The following is a 23,657-nucleotide window of genomic DNA, read 5'->3' on the forward strand; positions in this document are numbered from 1 at the left end:
ATGATGGTATACAAAGAAATATATAATTCCTAGGAATATTCTTTAAAAACACAATGAAACAAAACAAAATGAAACCAATGAATTTTATTTGAAGGTCAAATACAGTATTTCCATTACCATATATATATTTCAGTGCCTACAAATGCCTCGAATTAGTAGGCATTTAATTTATATTTGCTTACAGAAAATAAGTGAAAAGAATAAATAAGCCTCTTGAAACAGGGTCTGTGTACTATTGGTCTTACATTCTCAGCAAGCTAGTACAACTTAAACATAGTAGGAATTCAATTAAAGTTTATCGAAGTAACTAAAAATTAATAATATAACAAATCAATCTTTAGGGATTTTTTTTATATCTTATTACTCATTTTTTCATCACTCTGTTCTCCTGCTAGCCTCATTCATTCACCAATATTTATGTTGATCATGTTAGGGTGCTCTACAGGATTAAGAATATGGGCTCTGGAAACATGTTCTGCTTTGAGTTTAATTTCCATTGCTTACTACTATATAATGTTGTAATTGTCCATAACTTCTCTGAGCCTCAATTCCTCATTACAAAATAAATAAACATAAATGTTCAATAATGAGTACCTAATCAAAAAGATATTTTTGTGAGAACTAAATGAAGAAAATATATGTAAAGCCCTCGATATGGTGATTGACAGATATTGAGCAATCAATATATGTTATCTGTTATCATCATCATCATCATCATCATCATCATCATTATCTTACTTCCTTTCTCTGTATCTTTTAAAGATTTGCTCTGAGATGCTATTCGAACTATGAGCTGTGAAGATAATCACAATATTATTGAAAATCATTATTGGTCATATATTCTCTATTCACAAACATAAATGACTTGCTTTTTCCTAAATTTAAATTCAGCTCACCAATGTTTATCCATTAACATTTATTAAGTACCTAAAATGTGCCTTACACATAGTAGGCATGCAATGAGTATTTGTTTAATGAAGGAAAACAATGAAAGGAATAAAAAAGAAGGAAGGAAGGAAAGAAATAAAAGAAGCAAGGAAGGAAAAGAAGAAAGAAGAAAGAAAAAAAGAAAGAAAGAAAGAAAGAAAGAAAGAAAGAAAGAAAGAAAGAAAGAAAGAAAGAAAAGAAGAAAGAAGAAAGAAAGAAAGAAAGAAAGAAAGAAAGAAAGAAAGAAAGAAAGAAAGAAAGAAAGAAAGAAAAAATTTAGTAAACATGGTGCTAGATGCTAGATAGAAGGAGGCATATGCTCTCTCTTCCCACAAAATTATAACTAATATTCTTAGTGAATTCACTATAAGCTAAGGCCTATTGATGGATAAATAACAAGCATTGTCTCCTAGCAGTAATTTTGAAGTATTTCATTTCTATTATATAGGTAAGAAAGCTGAGGCTTAAGAAGCTTGTCCAAGGTTACATGGGAATAAGTGGAAGAGATAGAATTCAAATTCATGCCTTTCTCATACTAGAGGTTAAGCTCTTCTACTTCGCAAATATCCTACTCCTCTACAACGGCTAGAACAGGCTGAACAGAAAAGTCATTGACTCTCTAGCAGTTAAATATTATCAATTAAGCCTTTGTATCCCTCGCATTCCAGTGAACTAAATCAGAGGTCGGCAAAATATAGGTCACAGGCTGATTCTGTGCTATTGTGTATAGCCCAGAAGGTAAAGATCTATTTTTACATTTTAAAATTGCTGAGATTCAAAAGAAAATAGTGTGTAACATGAAAATCATATGACAGTACCTATATAATATCCTTGATTTTGTCTTTTGTCATGTGAAGGCTCAAATATTTATTATCTGGCCTTTTTCTGAAAATGTCTATATAGCCTTAAAGTAAAAGATGGGGAATGCTCTCAGGAATGGGCGCATTATATATACCAGCTGATTTATAAAAAAATGTACCATGAGTAAATAGACCCTCCAAATCGACCTTATGAAATCTCTGGGAACTGTTTTCTTGTACTTCAATGGAAAAGAGCTAGAACAACTACAGAACAAAAACAAAAATTACAAATATACTGTCATACAAATTACAGTATATTGAACTGATTCTTAGTGAGTCAATGGATTTCATTCTCTGAAGAATTTCTTCATTTAATTGATGGAAATTTCCACACGAAAGTAATGTGTTTTTAATAAATGATTTGAATGTGTCTTCTGCCATCCAAAACCCTTTTGTCTAGTTCCATAGTGAAAATTCACGTAGGAAGGGTGTTTGAGGTTTACAGAGGTAAGCTCTATAACAACTCCCTTTTTAAATGTGCACTGTTCATTCATTCATTCATTCAACCAATAGTAGGCACTGAACTAACTAAGCATAAGTGATATGCTGTCAAAAACTTGGCTTCTGATCTGGAATGTCCTTTTTTCCTCATTGACAAACTGTACAATATGTGAGTTGCTGTACACAATAAACTAACCTTCCCTAAAATTTGAGTATTACCCAAAGACCACTTTACATATTAGTTTATCCTAAATGAAGATCACAAATTAAAAATAGAAAATACTAGAAATAAAAAAAAAATGGTACAAGGGCAGAGAGGAGAGATTTACTTTAAAACAAGACGTGAGGTTTTTTAAGCCAAGATCTAAGATAGATTGAAAATTAATCACTAATTGGCTGAGTTGTGAAATAAAGCAACTTCCTTAGATTTTTAAAAATTAAACAGGGTATAAATTATTCAGATAGAACTATGGAGGTTACATCTTGTAAAAGAAAAAAATGCAAATTTATGGCACTTGATTTAACTGTACAACAGCAAATGAGTTAAGGGAATCAAGAAAAGAAGCAATTTGCATCTTAAAGCATTGGATCAGAGGGCCAGTACTGTTCTAAGTGCTCTGCAAAATGCACAGCAGTTGAAAACAAATTTGGAAGAGTAACATTCAAAAACATATTAGTTAATTATCAAAAGTACTGATATAACCAAAGTAAAAATCAAAAGAAAATATACAAACATTCTCATGCAATTTGGGACTGGATTGAATTTGAGGGGAGAACCTATTATTTGCTAAAATATATAGTGCTCAGATTCAAAAGTATAATTTTAAATCCAGAGTCAAAGAAATTTCTTTAGAAATCTACTCACCAGTTAATTATATGTTTTTATTAGATATGTGGAAAATAAATAATCGTTTTGTCCAGAGAAGCTGTTCTAAGTAGAAGCTGGTGGAGCTAAAGATTGCCTTGGAGGAATAGAAAGATATGCATAGAGGGAAGCTTCTCTAAAACCATGGTAATGTCCCAGAAATTCCAGGTATTAATAGAAATAAATTAGATTTTTAAAATTAGACAGAGCCACCATAAGTTCATGAAAAGTAGAAGAGTCTGTAAACTTAACTTCTGCTATAGTTGTTCAAATGACAAAGAACTATCTGGTGGCTTGGAGGTGTTACGGCAATCTAGTGTTTTCTACATTGTACAAATAAAAAGGAAAATCATTATCCAGTGGACAATCATTTCCCAAAAAGTGTAACCATGGCATAATATCACTTATTTTTATCTCCTACAGAGATCAAAGATACATGATTATACATTAAAAGTACTATTTTAAAACACATTTTGTCTATTATGTGTTGGACTGTATATAAAAGACTTTAAAATATAATTCATTGTGGGATGCCTGGTGACTCAGCAATTGAGTGCCTGCCTTTGGCTCAGGGCGTGACAGAGTTCCAGAATCAAGTCCCACATCAGGCTCCCTGCATGGAGCCTGCTTTTCCCTCTGCCTGTGTCTCTGTCTCTCTGTGTCTCTCATGAATAAATAAATAAAATCTTTAAAGAATATATAATTCATTGTGACTTGAATATAAAGTATCCTAATGTATAATCGACACATTTTCTCGATTATAATCAGTCTTTATTCATCTCAGCAACTTTTTTCCTATGTCCCTTTCCCTTAGATCGATCATCATAAAATGACAGAAAACTATAGCAGTGTAAATAAATCTTATACATTGTCCTGTTGATAACATTGTTTTCCTATTTCAGTTTATCAACTTAATTATCAAAACATAAATAAAAGCATAAAGTCTGTTTCCTTTGTCATTCATCATTGTAATGGGTATTAGGAATATTTCACACATATTTTACTATGTATATTAATTTTATAATTATTATGCTTTGCAGATTTAAGTAAGTTCTGAATAATAGGTCATATATAATGACACATTAAAAATAGGTTCTGAATGAAAAAAAAAAATAGGTTCTGAATGATAGTGTGAAGTTAGAATCATAGAGAGTGAGTTAAAATCATCAAGTGTTTTGCATTTTAGAGATTCTCTAGTCAAATCAATCTTGAAAAACTGTTCTCCTTTAAACTAAATCAGGCTACACAAGTGTTTCCTTTAGCCTGCATAGTGTTTATTAAAACACGTAAATGCCTTTGTATGAGGCAGAATCTTTCCAGTTTACCTTAGTTCCCACTATGATTGCTATTTTCATAACGGTATTTTTATAACATTAATAATAATGCTTCCATTCATTTTGTTGTGTCATATGTTATACTAACATGTGTATATAAAATATTAAATTACATTTAAGTCTTACAAAAACTTTGAGACAGATTTTTTAAAAAGATTTTATTTATTTCTTTTAAAGAAGAAACGCTGAGAAATGCAGAGATGAAGAGACATGGGCAGAAGAAGTAGGCTCCGTGGGGAGTCTGATACAGGACTTGATCCTAGGACCCCAGGATCATGACCTGAGCCAAAGGCAGATGCTCAATCCACTGAGCTACGCAGGTGCCCCTGAGACAGATTTTTAAATCTTCATTTTACCAGTGAGGAAGCTGAGATGCAAAGAGTGAACTAGCTTGTCTGAACTCACCACTGTGCTGCCATTCCCTTCCCCCATCCCCAACATAAACTCAGACCCAACTGCTGAGAGCAGCTCACCCCAACACTGACTGCCAACTTGCTTACTCCAAGTTCCACATGTCCTTACTCTGGCATGACTGTCCTTTTTAGTCATGTCTCCCTCAGTCCTAATGCAATGAGCTACCCCCCACCCTGAAGACCAGCACAAACCATCCTGCATACTATGTCTGAATTTTGGAGCTTTAAACACCAACAGGCTTGGCTGGAATAGAGCCTGGAGTAACTGCACAGCTCCAGGTGAGAAGACAGGCAAACAACCCAGAGACAGACAGCAAAAAAAGGGCAATCTAAAAATGCCTGAGATACATGGGGAGATTATTATTGATTATTTGATGTTCTAGGAGTGCTTCCCTGAGAGCAACAAGTGCAAAAACGCATCACCAGGGACAAAGGAGCTGGCTGGTGTCATTTCCCTCCCTCACCCCTTAGCATAAACACAGAATCACCTTCAGCAAGCAGCACAGCACCAATACTGGCTACCCAAACTACTTACAATCCTACCACCCTGCCCTTTGCTGGTGCTGCCCTTCTCAGGCAAGTGTGCCTCAGTCCTAGCACAGCAGGCTCCTTACTCAGAAGACCAGCACAAACCCTCACCCACACCACATCTCCCAACCAGAGAATTTTGAGAAGCTTCAGTTCTAGTGGAAGTAGACTAGAGCACACGTAGTTAAAATTCGCCATGCTCTGGCCAAGATCCAAACACTGCCTACTGCAGGCAGAGAGCCTGTACAGACAATTGGCCTGAAGCAGAGCAGCCAAAACACAGCAGCAGAATGCATGCAGCACACACCAGAAAAACTCCATGAAGTAGTAGGCCCTGGACGCTATATGACCTCTTCTTCATAAAACCATTACTATTAGGAGCATGAAACATAACAGGCTTTTCTAAAATGTAGAAGAATAAAAATATTTAGACAAACTGTTAAGACAGAGGAATTCATCACAAATGAAATAACAAGATAAAGTCATGCCAGAGATCTAAGAGAAATAGTTATAAGTAATATGCCTAATGTAGGATATAAGGATACTTACTGGGCTTGAGAAAAGAATGGAAGACTTCAGGGAGGCTCCACTGAAGAGTAAAAGAGTTTAAAAAAATCAGAAATGAAAGATGTGATAACTGAGATTCAAAACAGACTGAGTATAATGATCACAGGGATGGAAGAAGCAGAGGAATGGATAAGTGACATAGAAGATAAAATTATGGAGAAAAAAAATGAAGCTGAACAAAAGAAAGAAACTGTAATTATAGAACATGAAAATAGATGCAGAGAACTCAATAAAACATAATAACATTTGTATCATAGGAGTCCCAGAAGAAAAAGAGAGAGAAAGGAGGCAGAAAATTTGTTTGAGGAAATAATAGCTAAAAACTTTCTTAACCTGGGGAAGGAAACAGACATCCAGAGCCAGGAGGTACAGAGAACTCCCATCAAAATCAACAAAAGTAGGTCAACACTAAGACATATTGTAATTAAATTTGCAAAATATGAGATAAAGAAAAATCCTAAAAGCAATAAGATAAAAGAAGTCCTTAACTTACGAAGGAAACCCATAAGACTGACAGCTCTCTCCACAGAAACTTGATAAGCCAGAAGAGAGTGGCATAATATATTCAATATACTGAATGGGAAAAATCTGCAACCAAGAATACTCCATCCAGCAAGGATATAATTCAAAATAGAAGGAGTGATAGAGTTTCTCAGACAATCAAAAACTGGAGGAGTTCATCACCACTAGCTAGTTCTGCAAGAAATATTAAAAGGCACTCTCTAAATATAAAAACCAAAAGAGATGAAAACAAGAAAGGAAGCAGGAAAATCTCAAGAAACAAAGACAGAACAAGTGACAAAATGGCACTTACAAACATATTTATCATATTTATCAATAATTACTCTGAATGTAAATTCAGACTAAATGCTCCAACCAAAAGACATAGGGTGTCAGAATGGAAAAAAAAAAAAAATCCCACAAGATCCATCTATCGGCTTGCCTATGAGACATTAATTCACCTGAAGGTTGAAAATGAGAGATGAAGAAATATTTATCATGCAAATAGATGTCAAAATAAATCCAAAATAGAAATACTTATGTCATACACACTAGATTTTACACCAAAGATCAAACGAGAGATGAAGAAGGGCACTATATCATAATAAAGGAGATCCTACAGCAAGATCAAATAATTATAAATACATATGACTCCAACATGGGAGAACCCAAATATATAAAACAATTAATGAAAAATATAAAAAAAAATTACTGGCAATAATGTAATAATAGCAAGGGATTTTAACACCCCACTTATAGTGATGGACAGATAGATCATCTAAGCAGAAAACCAACAAGGAAGCAATGGCTTTGAATGACAAACTGGACCAGATTATATACTTAACATATATAATCAGAACATTGTATCCTAAAGCAGCAGAATACACTTTCTTTGCCATTGTACATGTGACATTCTCCAGAACAGATTACATATTAGATCACAAATCAGGCCTCAACAAGTACAAAAAGACTAAGATCGTACCATGCATCTTTTCTGACCACAGTGCTATGAAACTTGAAGTCAACTACAAGAAAACCTTTGAAAAGACCATGAATATGTGGAGTTAAACATCATGTTACTAAAGAATGCATGGGTCAACTGGGAAATAAAGGAAGAAATTTAAAACAAACAAACAAACAAACAAACAAACAAAAAACATGGAAACAAAGGAAAATGAAAACATATTGGCCCAAAACCATTGGAATACCTCAAAAATGGTCATAAGAGGAAAGAGTATAACAATAGAGGCCTACCCCAAGAAATAAGAAAAATCTCAAATAAACGACTTAACTATACACCTAATGGAGCTAGAAAAAGAACAAGAAACAAAAGCTAAACCGGCAGAAGGAGGGAAATATAAAACCTAGAACAGAAATAAATGATGCAGAAATTAAAAAGGAAACCAGAACAGATCATTGAAACCAGAAGCTGGTTCTTTGAAAGAATTAATAAAATTGATAAAATGCTAGCCAGACTTATGTAAAAGAAAAGAAAAAGGACCCAAATAAATAAAAGCACAGTTGAGACAGGATAAATAACCAATATGACAGAAATACAAACAATTGTAAGAGAATATTATGAAAAATTATATGCAACAAATTGGACAACCTGGAAGAAATGGCTAAATTCCTAGAAACATATAAACTAGCAAAATTGAAATAGAAAGAAACAGAGAACTTGAACAGATTGATAACCAGCAGAAATTCAATGAGTGATACAAAAATCTCCCAACGAACAAAACTCCAGGGCCAGATGGCTTCACAGTGGAATTCTGTCAAACATTTAAAGAAGAGTTAATATCTATTCTCCTTAAATTATTCCAAAAACTATGAATAAAAGGAAAGCTTCCAAACTAATTCTATGAGGCCAGCATTACCTTGATTTCAAAACCAGACAAAGACCTACTAAAAAAAGAGAACTGCAGGCCAATGTCTTTAATGAGTATGGATGCAAAAATTCTCAATAAAATACTAGCAAATGAAATTCAATAGTACATTAAAATAATCATTCACCAGGATCAAGTGGGATTATTCCTGAGCCACAGGATGTTTCAATATTTGTAAATCAATCAATGTGGCACACTATATTAATAAAAGAAAGGATAAGAACCATATATATGATCCTCTCAATAGATGCAGAAAAAGCATTTGACAATGTAAAACATCCATTCATGATAAAAATCCTCAACAGAGTAGAGTTAAAGGGAACATACATTAACATGATAAAGGTCATATACAAAAAACTCACAGCTGGGATGTCTGGGTGGCTCAGTGGTTGAGTGGCCTCCTTTGGCTCAGGTTGTGATCCTGGGGTCCTGGGACCCAGTCCTGCATCAGGCTCCCCACATGGATCCTACTTTCCCTCTGTCTATATCTCTGCCTCTCTCTGTGTGTCTCTCATGAATAAATAAATAAAATCTTTTAAAAAAGAAATTGAGGAGGACACAAAGAAATGGAAAAATATCCCATGCTCCTAGATTGTAAAAACAAATATTCTTAAAATGTGCATACAAACCAAAGCAAGCTACACACTTAAAGCAATCTCTATCAAAATACCAACAGCATTTTCCACAGAGTAGAATGAACAAACCTCAAATTTGCATGGAAGCACAAAAGATAGCCAAAGCAACTTTGAAAAAGGAAGAGCAAAGCTGAAGGCATCACAGTTCAACTTCAAGTTATATTTCAAAGCTATAGTGATCAAGACAGTATGGTACTGGCACAGAAACAGACACATATGTCAATAGAATAGAACAGGAAACCCAGAAATGGACCCACAACTATATGACAAATTAATATTCTACAAATCAGGAAACGATATCCAGTGGAAAAAAAGATAGTCTTTTACAAATGGTGTTGGAAAACTGAACAGAAACATGCAAAAGAATGAAATTAGACCATATTTTTACACTACACACAAAAATAAATTCAAAATGGATTGAAGATCTAAATGTAAGACAGAAAACCATTAAAATTCTAGAGGAGAACATAGACAGTAACCTCTTTGATATTAGATTTAACATCACCTTATTAAATATGTCTCCTGAGGCAGAGAAAGAAAAGCAAAAATATACTATTGGGACTTCCTCAAGATAAAAAGCTTCTGCACAGGAAAGGAAACACTCAACAAAACTAAAAGGAAACTTTTGAAATGGGAGAAGATATTTCAAATGGCATATCCAATAAAGGGTTAGTATCAAAATATATAAAGAACTTATAAAACTCACACTCAAAAAAAAAAAAAAAAAACAAATAAGCCAGTTAAAAAATAGAAGGAAGACATAAATAGACATTTTTCCAAAGAAGACATACAAATGGCCGATGACACATAAAATATACTCAACATCACTCATTATCAAGGAAATACAAATCAAAACTAGAGTGTGATATCACCTCACATCTGTCAGAATGGCTAAAATTAACAACACAAGAAAGAATAGGTGTTGGCAATAATATGGAGAAAGGAGAACACTTACGTTGTTGGGGGGAATGCAAATGGATACAACCATTCTAGAAAACAGTATAGAGGTTCCTCAAAAAGTTAAAAATAGAACTACTTTATGGTTTAGCAATTGCATCACTATATATTTACCAAATTATACAAAAATACTAATTCAAAGGGATATGCACACTAATGATTATTGCAGTATTATCAACAATAGCCTAATTATGGAAAAAGCCCAAATGTCCATTGACTGATGAATGAATGGAGAAGTACTGGCATATATATATATATATATATATATATATATATATATATATATGAATGTTATTCCATATGTAAAATGGAATATTACTGATCCATCAAAAATAATGAAATCTTGCCAATTTCAAGGACTTGGATTGAAAGCCCAAGGACTTGGAGCTAGAGAATATTATGCTAAGCGAAAAAAATGGAAAAAGATAAATACTATATGTTTTAACTCATACGTGAAATTTAAGAAATAAAACAAGGGAACATGAAAGGGGGGAAAGAGAGGGAACTAAGAAACAGACTCAACTCTAGAGAACAAACTAATGGCTACTGTAGGGAATGTGGGCAGGGAAATGGGTTATATAAGCGATGAGTATTAAGGAGGGCACTTGTGATGAGCACATCATTGGGGAGCAGGTGTCCTGCTGTTTCACTGCATCTGTATCTTTGGGGTAAATCCCCAGCAGTTCAATTTCTGGGTCGTAGGGAAGGTCTATTTTTAACTCTTTGAGGAACCTCCACGCAGTTTTCCAGAGTGGCTGCACCAGTTCACATTCCCACCAACAGTGTAAGAGGGTTCCCTTTTCTCCGCATCCTCTCCAACATTTGTGGTTTCCTGCCTTGTTAATTTTCCCCATTCTCACTGGTGTGAGGTGGTATCTCATTGTGGTTTTGATTTGTATTTCCCTGATGGCGGGTGATGCAGAGCATTTCCTCATGTGCGTGTTGGCCATGTCTATGTCTTCCTCTGTGAGATTTCTCTTCATGTCTTTTGCCCATTTCACGATTGGATTGTTTGTTTCTTGGGTGTTGAGTTTAATAAGTTCTTTATAGATCTTGGATACTAGCCCTTTATCTGATACGTCATTTGCAAATATCATCTCCCACTCTGTAGGTTGTCTTTCAGTTTTGTTGACTATTTCTTTTGCTGGGCAGAAGCTTTTTATCCTAAGTCCCAATAGTTCATTTTTGCCTTTGATTCCTTTGCCTTTATAGATGTATCTTGCAAGAAGTTGCTGCAGTCAAGTTCAAAAAGCGTGTTGTCTGTGTTCTTCTCTAGGATTTTGATGGATTCTTGTTGCACAATTAGATCTTTCATCCATTTTGAGTTTGTCTTTGTGTATGGTGCAAGAGAGTGGTCTAGTTTCATTCCTCTGCATGTGGATGTCCAATTTTCCCATTTATTGAAGAGACTGTCTTTTTTCCAGTGGATAGTCTTTCCTGCTTTGTCAAATATTAGTCAACCATAGAGTTGAGGACCCATGTCTGGATTCTCTATTCTGTTCCATTGGTCTATGTGTCTGTTTCTGTGCCAGTACCACACTGTCTTGGTGACCACAGCTTTGTAGTACAACCTGAAATCTGGCATTGTTCTGTCCCCAGCTCTGGTTTTCTTTTTAATATTCCCCTGGCTATTCAGGGTCTTTTCTGATTCCACACAAATCTTAAGATGATTCGTTCCAACCCTCTGAAGAAAGTCCATGGTATTTTGATAGGGATTGCATTGAATGTGTAAACTGCCCTGGGTAGCATTGACATTTTCACAATATTGATTCTTCCAATCCATGAGCATGGAATATTTTTCCATCTCTTTGTGTCTTCCTCAATTTCTTTCAGAAGTATTCTGTAGTTTTGGGGGTATAGATACTTTACCTCTTTGGTTAGGTTTATTCCTAGGAATCTTATGCTTTTGGGATTTACACACTGCAATTGTAAATGGGATTGACTCCTTAATTTATCCTTCTTCAGTTTCATTGTTAGTGTATAGAAATGCCATCGATTTCTGGGCATTGATTTTGTATCCTGCCACACTGCCGAATTGCTGTATGAGTTCTAGCAATCTTGGGGCGGAGTCTTGTGGGTTTTCTATGTAGAGTATCATGTCATCTGCAAAGAGGGTGAGTTTGACTTCTTCTTTGCCAATTTGAATACCTTTTATTTTTTTTTGTTGTTTGATTGCTGAGGCTATGACTTTTTTTTCTTATTGGAGTTCAATTAGCCAACATATAGCATAACACTCAAATGTGGAAGAAGAGAAATGAGATGGGGCCATTTGCCTTTTGCTTGGACCCCTGCCCTCAGGGAGCAATCCAGTAGCTAGGTGGCAGGCACAGGGAAGGACTCGGGCAGTAACATGATGCCCGTTCTGGCCACCTGTCTGCGTGAAGGCTTGAAGATATGTTTCTCAGCCTCTTCCTCACCTCCTACTTGCTAACGGTTGATTTAAGTCATGAAACCAGGCAGTAGTATTCTGCACTTGCCAACCCAGTTCCTTTTTCAAGTTTGTGTTGGCACTCAAGCTAAAAAGTCATTCCTTTTTCCCCCCTCCCCCTCTCCCACCAAAAATAAATAAAAAGAGCCCGCAGAAGCATGGCAGGTTTGCTGACATGGAGCTCTGAGCTCTTACCACGAGAACACCAGCCCCTAGAGTGGTATGAAGATTATTATTCTATAAATGGGAAATTCTACTTGGTTCGCACAGCCCTGCAGCTTGCATACTTTCAAAGTACCTAGACTTTTCAGCTCTGAGGAGTGGGAGCCACTGTTCTCAGAAAAACTTGTGTAAGGAAGGTTGAAAACTGCCAGCTGCTGTGCCAGCTTCCCCTTGGTCGGGCCAAAGAGAGCATGGCAAGTCAGTGAGACCTTTCTTCTCCCACATCATTTTTAGCCCTTGGGGGGTTTCTTATTTGTTTGGTTTGGTTTGGTTTTCAAGGTGGAATTTAAAAAAAGCACCAAGTAACATTTTTTTAAAGATTTTATTTATTTATTCATGAGAGACACAGAGAGAGGGAGAGAGAGAAAGGCAGAGACAGAGGCAGAGGGAGAAGCAGGCTCCATGCAGGGAGCCTGATGTAGGACTTGATCCCGGGTCTCCAGGATCATGCCCTGGGCTGAAGGTGGCGCTAAACCACTGAGCCACTGGCGCTGCCCCAAGGCTAGGACTTCTAATACTATGTTGAATAGCAGTGGTGAGAGTGGAATTCTCTGTCCTGTTCTGATCTTAGGGGAAAGGCTCCCAGTGTTTCACCATTGAGAATGGTACTTGCTGTGAGCTTTTCGTAGATGGCTTTTAAGATACTGAGGAATGTGCCCTCTGTCCCTACACTCTGAAGAGTTTTGATCAGGAATGGATGCTGTATTTGGTCAAGTCCTTTCTCTGCATCTATTGAGAGGATCCTATGGTTCTTGTTTTTTCTCTTGTTGAGATAACCTATCACATTGATTGCTTTATGAATGTTGAACCATCCTTGCATCCCTGGGATAAATCCCATTTGGTCATGGTAAATAATCTTCCTAATGTATTGTTGGATCCTATTGGCTAGTATCTTGTTGAGAATTTTTGCATGTGTGTTCATCAGGGATATTGGTCTCTAATTCTCCTTCTTGGTGAGGTCTTTAACTGGTTTTGGAATCAAGGTGATGCTGGCCTCATAGAACGAATTTGGAAGCACTCCATCTCTTTCAATCCTTCCAAACAGCTTTAGTAGAATAGGTATGGTTTCTTCTTTAAACGTTTGATAGAATTCCCCTGGGAAGTCATCTGGCCCTGGACTTGTGTGTCTTGTGAGGTTTTTGATGACTGCTTCAATTTCCTCCCTGGTTATCAGCCTGTTCAGGTTTTCTACTTTTTCCTGTTCCTGTTCCTGTGTTGAATAGTTTTTATTGATTTTAGTGGGGGATCTATCTCCTGGCTCTGAATCCTTGTTTGCCTTCCAAGTTAGGGAAGTTCTCAGATATGATTTGTTCAAATACACTTCCTGGTCCTCTATCCATTTCAGCTCCCTCTGAAATTGGGCTCTGAAGCCCAATTAAATGTAGATTTTTCCTTCTGAGGCTGTCATTTATTTCCCTTAATCTTTCCTCATGATCCTTTGTTTTTCTCTTTTTTCCTCAGCTTCCTTCCTGGCCATCAATTTGTCTTCTATGTCACTCACTCGTTCTTCTACCTCATTAACCCTCGTCGTTAGGACCTCCAGTTTGGATTGCATCACATTGAATCGATTTTTAATTTTGACCTGATTAATCTAAATTCTGCAGTCATGAAGTGTCTTGAATCCTTTATGCTTTTTTCTAGAGCCATCAGTAGCTTTACAATTGTGCTTCTAAATTGGCTTTCTGACATTGAATTGTAATCCAAATTCTGTAATTCTGTGGCAGAGAGTACTATTTCTGATTGGTTTTTTTTGTGGTGAGTTCTTCTTTCTAGTCATTTTGCTCAGTGCAGAGTGACTAAAAACAAGGTACTAGAAAAAGAAAGGAAAAGAAAGAAAATAAAAATGGAAAAAAAAAAAACAAAGAACAAAAAACAAAAACAAAAAAATCATGGAGGGATATCCTCTGGTTCTATATACTGTAATTCCCTTGACTTCCCCTGGAGCTTTCCAGAACTGCTGGGTCAAGAACTTGCTCTTCCCCTGTCTTTCCAGCTGTTCTTCTGGTGGAGGGGCTGCTGAGCTGATTCTCAGGTGTGTGCACCTGGGGTAGCTGCCAGGTGCATGGCTCAGTGGGAGCTGTTTATCCTGTGAGGCCCCTGTTCCCTGGCAGCCCCAACCCTCCCAGGCACAGGGTGACACCAGGAGGAACAACCACACTGGTAGAGGCCAGCCTTCCAGCCCTGGAGTCAGCTCCCGCAGTAACTACCGCAGCTCCCAGTCCACACTGGCCTGGATGCTCCGGGGGCAGCGGCACTGATCTGCACAGCTCGGGGGTGCCCGGCGGCAGGAGTGTTCCCGCTACTCTGTGCCCTCCCTGCCTTTTCCTGTCCCTGGAAAGTGCAGGATCCTGGGCTGTATCCCCCTTTGCCCTGGGATCTGGGGCCTGCGCCGCTGGATATGCACTCTCGGGAATGCACAGCCCCCTCTGCTCCGAGCCGCCACTTGAGCTGCTCCCGAGGTCCCGCTGGGCATGCTCCAGCCCTTTACCTCGAGCTTGGTCTGAAGCGTGTGGTGTGCCCTCCCCTGGGGTGCATTTCCTCTGTTAGTGACCCCGGAACTGGGGGCTCCACTGCCCCTCCTGGGATGCTGCCAGAGTTCCCTGGGAGCGCCTTTCCCTCCCGGATGATTTTTAAAGCTCCTGCATCTCTGGAACTGGGCTTTCCTGTTCTAGAGGCTCTAGCTGCCCAGCCTTAGCCTGGCTCCTCGCAGGGGCCCCTCCTCCATTGGATTATTTTTTATTTATTTTTTTTCCATCTTCCTACCTTGTTAGAAGGGCAAACTCTTCTCTCTGGAGCATTCCAGCTGTTCTCTCTTTAAATCTCAGGCCGAATTCATAGGTTTTCAGGATGATTTGAAAGTTATCTAGGTAAGTTGGTGGGGACAGGTGACTTGGGGACCCTACTCTTTCGACATCTTGCCCCTGATTCTGGTTTTAGTTTTTGTAGAAATTCAAACTCAATTTTTAGAAGTTTAAAATTCATAATAAATTATCTGTATTCACAACACCTTTAATGTCATAGAATTAATTGAGAACGCCTACAGCATTAACAGTCTAAAATTTACTAACACTACCTACAGGATGAATTCATAAGCAAGTGCAATTTATTTTATTTTATTTTATTTTATTTTATTTTATTTTATTTTATTTTATTTAAAGATTTATTTATTTGCTTGAGAGAGAGAAAGAGAGCTCGTGTAGGGGTTTGGGGGAGAGGGAGAGACAAACCCAAGCAGAACCCAGGCCACGTGTGGAGCCGAATTCAGGGCATGATCCCATGACACTGAGATCATGACTGGAATCAAAATCAAGAGTCTGATGCTCAACGGACTGAGCCACCTGGGCATTCCCTAACAAAGTACAACTTAATATAATAACTCTGATTCCCATTTCTTCTTCCAAACACACAACTCTCATATACTAAACATTGTCACTTACTCAGAAGAGATTTAAGGCTAGGAAATTAAAACCCAGGAGACATGAACTTCAACATTTTATCATAATTGTATAAGATTTATCCTGTTGAATGGTGTTGAGAAAATTGGACAGCCACATGTAGAAGAATGAAAGTGGATAATTTTCTTACACCATAGGAAAAAAAAAAACTCAAAATGGATAAAATACCTAAATGTGAGACAGGAATCTCACAAAATTCTTGAGGAGAACACAGGCAGCAACTTTTTCAATCTCAGCCACAACTACTTGCTAGACACATCTCTAAAGACAAAGGAAAAAAGGCAAAAATGAGCTATTAGGACTTCAGCAAGATAAAAACCTGAACAGGAAGGGAAACTGTTGGGATCCCTGGGTGGCGCAGCGGTTTGGCGCCTGCCTTTGGCCCAGGGTGTGATCCTGGAGACCCGGGATCGAATCCCACGTCGGGCTCCCGGTGCATGGAGCCTGCTTCTCCCTCTGTCTGTGTCTGTGCCTCTCTCTCTCTCTCTCTCTCTATGTGACTATCATAAATAAAAAAAAAAAAAAAAAAAAAAAAAGGAAGGGAAACTGTTGACAAAACCAAAGACAACCAACAGAATGGGAGAAGATATTTGCAAAAGACATATCAGATAAAGGGCTAGTATCCAAGATCTGTAAAGAGCTTTTAAAACTCAAAAGTTTTAAAAACTTTTAAAAAAACAAATAATTCAGTCAAGAAATGGGCAGAAGACATAAACATTTCTCCAAAGAAGACATACAAATGGCTAACCAGACACATGAGAAAATGCACATCACTCATAATAAGGGAAATACAGATCAAAACTACACTCAGTGAGAATGGAGAAAATTGACAATTCAGGAAACAACAAATCTTGGTAAGGATGTGGAGAAAAGGGAAGCCCTTACACTGTTAGTGGGAATGCAAACTGGTGCAGCCACTCTGGAAAACAGTATAGATGTTCCTCAAAAAGTTAAAAATAGAGCTACCTTATGGCCCAGCAGTTGCACTACTGGGCATTTATACAAAGGACACAGTGATCTGAAGGGGCACCTGCACCCCAATGTTTATAGCAGCAGTGTCCACAATAGCCAAACTATGGGAAGAGCCCCAGAAGTTCATCAATAGGTGAATGGACAAAGAAGATGATAGAATATATAATAGAATATTACTCAGGAATCCAAAAAAGGAAATCTTACCATTCCCAATGATGTTGATGGAACTAGAGAGTATTATGCTAAGCGAAATAAGTCTATCAGAGAAAGATGTTTATCAATGATTTCACTCCTATGTGGAATTTAAGAAGCAAGACAGATGAACATAGGGGGTATGGAGGGAGTAATAATTTAAGACAAAATCAGAGAGGGAGATAAGCCATAAGAGATTCTTAACCATAAAAAGCAAATTGAAGGTTGCTGGAGGGGATGTTGGTAAGGGATGGTATAAACAGGTGATGAGCATTAAGTAGGACACATGATGTAATGAACACTGGGTGTTATATGCAACTGACGAATCACTGAACTCTATCTCTGAAACTAGTAATACACTGTATGTTAATTAATTTAACTTAAATAAAAATTTTAAAAGCATTTATCCTGTTACTTTGACCCTTTTCCTTTATTTCTCCCTGAAAACTAATCAATCTAGTGTACTTAACATAAGATCATAAGATAAATGTCCTGAATCCCATAGGTGCTTTCTCTCTCCAACATTTTAAAAATTCACCTTTCTAGGCAATGATTTTTTAAATGTTTTAGCCTGTGTGTATGTGTGCCCATGTACTATACCTACTTAAGGTGTCTTAGTGGGAGAAAAATCTTGCTAATTTGTTTGCAAATTTGTTCAACCCAACTGTAGCACCCAGTGTGATATTTATGAAGTCTTTCAGAAGAAATCCCTTTATAGACCTTACTAACTGTTAACATTCTTCTCCTGAGTTACTGAAAAATTTTTATCTTGCCATAACCATGAATGCTAAGACTGAAGATACAGCCTTTTATTTTGGCCCTTTTAAATGTAAAGGTAAAATTAATGGCCAACTTATAATAATTTACAAAAGTATATGACATATTCTTAAGTGTTAATCTTAAGCTACAGGATTGATACCATACCCATCTTATCTTCACCTGGAATCTGTCACCTGGAATCTTTTGTATTATATACATATAAAATATATATACATATAAAATATATCTTTTTTATTTTTTTTATTTTACTTTTTTAATAATAAATTTATTTTTATTGGTGTTCAATTTGCCAACATACAGAATAACACCCAGTGCTCATCCTGTCAAGTGCCCCCCTCAGTGCCTGTCACTCATTCACCCCCACCCCCCGCCCTCCTCCCCTTCCACCACCCCTAGTTCTTTTCCCAGAGTTAGGAGTCTTCATGTTCTGTCTCCCTTTCTGATATTTCCTACCCATTTCTTCTCCCTTCCCTTCTATTCCCTTTACTATTTAAAATATATCTGTATCTATCTATTATCTATTTATCATCTATCTATCTATCTATCTATCTATCTATCTATCATCTACTTATCATCTATCTATCATCTATATCAAGCTGTTTCAAATCCTTTGTGGAATAATGCAAGGAAGAAAAGGGAAGAGGGAAGGGGAAAGTAGGCATACAGAGGAAGGAAGGAGAAAAGGAAGGAAAAAACCCAAAATATATGTGAGTGTGTGTATGTGTAGCTCACATTTAGGAGAATATCATAAAGAGCTGCATGGTAACTTATAAGAATGGCTTATGACATAAGCTGAACAAGCTGAAGCTGTGATAATTCTTTGACCTTATACACTTATTTGGTGGCACAGATTCAGCTGGGTCTATGTACAGTTGGCCCTAGTAGATATGATTAGTTCATATATCTACATCCTTCCTTTTTTATCTCTTCTGTAACCCCAGGACCTAACATTGTGTTCAGTGTGTGTTTCTCACTGAAGAAATATTTATTAAATCAATGGATGAAATGGTTTGTTTATATCTTATGAATATGCCTTAAATCCTAGATCCTAAATCTATATTCTAACTGTTGTGTAAGCTTCTCAAACACATTATTTATTATATATCTGTTTTTCTTTGCATGGTTCATGTAAGATGAATAGGCGCAATAATTTTGTAAACTGCAATTCTAATTAAAGCTTTACTATCAAACTTTGAATGAGCTTCTGAACTTGGAAGAAGGGTTACAGAAAGGACAAGGCCTAGTGCCCTGTGATTCTTGATCACAGACTTTCCTCGCCAGCCATATCTTATCTATTTGTCCACGTGCTGTTTTATGGGTTCAGAAAGAGGTTTATTTCAGTTCATGACTTGAACTTGAAAGTCTTATATTAAGACTTATATTAAGCAAATTGAAGGTTGCTGGAGGGGATGTTGGTAAGGGATGGTATAAACAGGTGATGAGCATTTAAGCAATTAAGCAATTAAGACTTTAATTTTTACTCATTTTTTCCCTTAAAATTAAAAAATAATATATCAACATGTACTTTTTATTGTGCCAACAAAATAATCAAAGCTCCATCCATAAAAGTTCTTGGTTTTTTTATCTCTTTGATAGATACAATGTGTAATCTATTAAAATAATGTAATAAGCACTCAGAGTATGTTCTCCAATGAGTACTTCCAAAGAGACTAACTGCTTTTTATTCACAATGAGATAAAAACAACCAGCTGTATTGTCATTAAGATTATTTTGCACAGGGCAGCCCTGGTGGCTCAGTGGTTTAGCGCCGCCTTCAGCCCAGGGTGTGATCCTAGAGACCTGGGATGGAGTCCCACGTCGGGCTCCCTGCGTGGAGCCTGCTTCTCCCTCTGCCTGTGTCTCTGCTTCTCTCTCTCTCTCTGTGTCTCTCATGAATAAATAAATAAAATCTTAAATTAAAAAAAAAGATTATTTTGCACAATTGCCATCTGCACTCCAACCAAGAATTGTTTTCACATAAATCATTCTGCCACAGATCAATCAGAATCTTGCCTGACACAAGGACCATTTTTACACTATAGGTAATTCACTATTTTTTGCCCTTAGAGGAAAGGCTTAAATGAGAAAAGTATACTCTCCATGAAAGGACAGTCTCCTTTTCAGTATATCTTTATATGTCTTATGAAAGAAAGAAATAATGTATTCACAATTGAAAAAAAAATCACTTATCTTTGTACCGCTGGTATTATGCTTCCTAGAAAATAATGACACAGAGAAAATTTCATGACAAAATGGTGAATTGTACCTGTATTAACAACTGATACACAATAAAGCAATTACAACTTAGTGTTTTCTTTTAGGTCATTGTGATCTCAAAACACAGTTGGGTCATAATTATTCTATGATTTTCTTTTTTTTAAGATTTTATTTATTCATGAGAGAAGGGGGTAGGGGGAGGGCAGAGGCACAGGCAGAGGGAGAAGCAGGCTCCATGCAGGGAGCCTGATGTGGGACTTGATACCGGGTCTCCAGGATCACGCCCTGGGCTGAAGGCGGCGTGAAACCCCTGAGCCACCTGTGTTGCCCCTATGATTTTCTTTCTTTTTCATGTCTGGGCCATGCCTATACTTCAGTTTCTCATATATAGAAATTAATTTAGGACCATTCTTTATTAAAATATTATTTTTACTATAATACGTTGATTTGAAATGTCATAATAAACATACCATAAACTTGTAGTAAATGGAATAGAAATTACATATATATTTTTCAGGAAGCATTTAGGAGATTCAGTTATAAACATTGATATCCAAATAGCCTTTCAGAGTTTATAAATTCAGTGAGGATGAAAAAAGGAAAGTGAAACCATAATCCCCAAAGAGATATTAATGCAACCACTGCCTCACCATGTGGCTTCTGTTTCTAGGAGGATAGTCAAAGTAAGTCAAATTAGACATCTTACAATGCTTGTTTTCATATTAAGATCTTTTATTGGGAAAAAATAAGAGCTTTTATTGGGAAAAAGGCAGCTTCTATCCCTAAGAATCAATACATAGGAATTTAAGCCATGAGTCACTCATATTTGAAAATGAGTAAACTTGATTTTTATCAGAAGTTAGTGTATATGTTCTTAAAAAGAACCAAAAAGAAAAAAAGAAGTTGAAATAAGACAATTCTTTCTTATCTATCTAGTTTGTGAGATGTTTAACTATTTACAATGAAGCATAGAATTACATGTGAAAGTCTAAACACTTTCATCAATAGTGAACAGTTCTCTATTCATTTGACATTATGCTTTCACTTTTAGTAGTTCTTCACGATTTTGAATGTATTTAAGAAGATTTGATTGTACATTTCAGTAAATCAGTAAATTCTTGTGCACACCTCAAAAAAAAAGTATAGAATCCCTCTCCAGATATTAAAGTTAGTGATTCATGTCCTTTATATAATTTCAGTGTGCTTTCTTGACTGCTTACTCTCTTCATTTGTCAGATTACTAAACATTATATTTATGGTCTACATTGTATTACTGTGAAACAGACTATTTTAATGTGAAGTAATGAGAAGTTTCAAAAAAACCTCTTTTATAGTTGGTGAGTAATGGAGGGAAAGGCGGAACGTTTTCAAGGTGTATTTTTCACCATGGGAACATGATTTCACAAACTAAGGATTATTTATAAAAATATTGAACTTCTACGATTTCTAGGAAACTATTCTAAAAATCATATCTTTGATCAACTTAGCCCAAGAAGGGGGAAGGGCCATATATTCTGAGCTGTGAATAGATTAATAAACAATAATAGAAATACAAATAAAACACTTCATTTTTTATGCAACTTTATTTTTAAGAATGTATTTTCTAATTGCGTAAATGCAACATTATTTAAGAGAAGACAGTTGAACCTCAATCAATGCTATGATCCTTCATACATATAGTTGAGTATTTTGATCACTACAATATTCCCAGAGTAATCAAAATGGATGAGTAAATTGATTTGTACAAGCCATTACAGGCCTCTATAAAATTAAAATAACATGACTTTTTGCTCACATTTATATAAAAAGAATACTTCATTTCCTCATTATATTCTACTAGAGCACACAAGTCTCTCTAATTTGGAAAATTCATGTGGTTTTACACACCATTCCTAGCATGACATAATGAGGCACTAGATTGGACACCAGGTGCCTCTAACCACTTTTATTTATCTTCTCACTATGCATGAATTTGTTTTATCAATAGTAAAAAAAAAAATCAGTATGTTGGAAATATTACAAAGAAATAAAAGGACAATTTAATGTATTATAAATGTATTGTCTATTTTCTTCTTATACTGGCAACTTATATGAACTATAAATAGAAGCAAAGAATGTGTAGTGCATATAATTTGAAAATAGTGGTATTTAAAATTATATGGTATGGATTTATTTTTAAGTCTCTCATGTCAATGCCTAATAAGCAAAAATAAACTTTTTCTGCATAATGAGATCAAAGTAGGTATAAGTTATAAAAGTATTAATTCTTTAAGCTTTTTTTTTTTTTTCTTCCCCTTGCATCTAAATGCTGTGTTGTATTGACAGATCTGGGAAATTTTAGTGGACGGACAAGAAGTGCAGTCTCTGTGAGGGAAGGCCAGGGGGTTGTTTTGATGTGCTCTCCTCCGCCTCATTCACCAGGTACAGTAGGATCCCGTTCTATATTGCTGCTGCTCTCTTTTTACTATATGCTCATTCTTTTAAACAGTGTATATATTCCAGGTGAAAAATATGCATGGGTTTTTGAAATGTGTCAGAGTACTAGTTGAGTAATTAAAGATCATCTATTCTAACTACCCCTGGACAGAAGACTGCACTCCTGTGATAAGATCCTGGTATTGCCTTTCTAACTGTTGACTGTTGTGGTTATGTCTCTGCCTGCCACCAGTGAGGAGTATGTTGCTCGGAGTGCAAGGAATGTGATAAATGAAAGACTAAAACTTCTCAAAATTTTTTGAAGTGTCAGAGTTGAGGTAACTGAATAACAAAGTGCATCTTGTTTCTGAAAATAAGCTTGAAACTGGGTTGTTTATGGTGTTGTTTCTCAGACTGGAACAAAATATACTAAGAAATAGTTTTTTTGAGTTTCAAACAAAAATATAATTTACTTATTACTTTTTTGGCCACTTGAGCTCTTATTTGTAATAATCATAGTCATACTTCATGGATATGGGGGAACAGAATAATAAGCTGTGCTCAGATTAATTATATTCCCTTTTCCCAACTCAGCTAATTATACTTCTTTTTTTTTTAGTTCTATAATTTGAGATGAGTACCTCTTTGTATCATAGAATAGTTTTCCTATACTACAATTTAAGAAGGGTCAGTACCAGAGAGAGAGAGAGAGAGAGAGAGAGAGAGAGAGAGAATCAAATGTCTGAGAAATAACAAAGACCTCAGCATTAACAGGAAATAGAATTCAGGGTATTGGCATCTCAATCAATTTTTCTTCTTTGTTTAGTGTGAGAATCATTTGTTTCTAGGTTATAATTATCAGTGTAGTAATGGGGCCCAATTTTGTTCTACCATAGATAATTCTTATCAAAAACTATCATAGGACCTCAATCAATTTTTTAAAAATTTCTCAACTTTATCTGATTCCTTTCTAATTTTTTTAACTGAAAGAAAAGTCAATTATGTTTCAACAAGAAAATATTTTTAAAAAACATTTTGCTTTGAAACTCAAATAATAATTGC

The 23,657-nt window shown here is 36.1% G+C and overlaps 1 protein-coding gene across 4 annotated transcripts in view; it reads left to right on the forward strand.

Moving 5' to 3' along the window:
• The window catches only part of CNTN5 (contactin 5), a 1,290,695-nt gene that overhangs the window by 853,882 nt on the left and 413,156 nt on the right, over nt 1-23,657 (forward strand). For all 4 annotated transcript variants that reach the window (XM_077867587.1, XM_077867588.1, XM_077867590.1 and 1 more), the window contains one exon: nt 22,506-22,601. In XM_077867587.1, coding sequence (XP_077723713.1) covers nt 22,506-22,601 — 96 coding nt within the window. The remainder of the gene's footprint in view (nt 1-22,505; nt 22,602-23,657) is intronic.

This window comes from Canis aureus, chromosome 23, assembly GCF_053574225.1.
Source record: "Canis aureus isolate CA01 chromosome 23, VMU_Caureus_v.1.0, whole genome shotgun sequence".
NCBI lineage: Eukaryota > Metazoa > Chordata > Mammalia > Carnivora > Canidae > Canis > Canis aureus.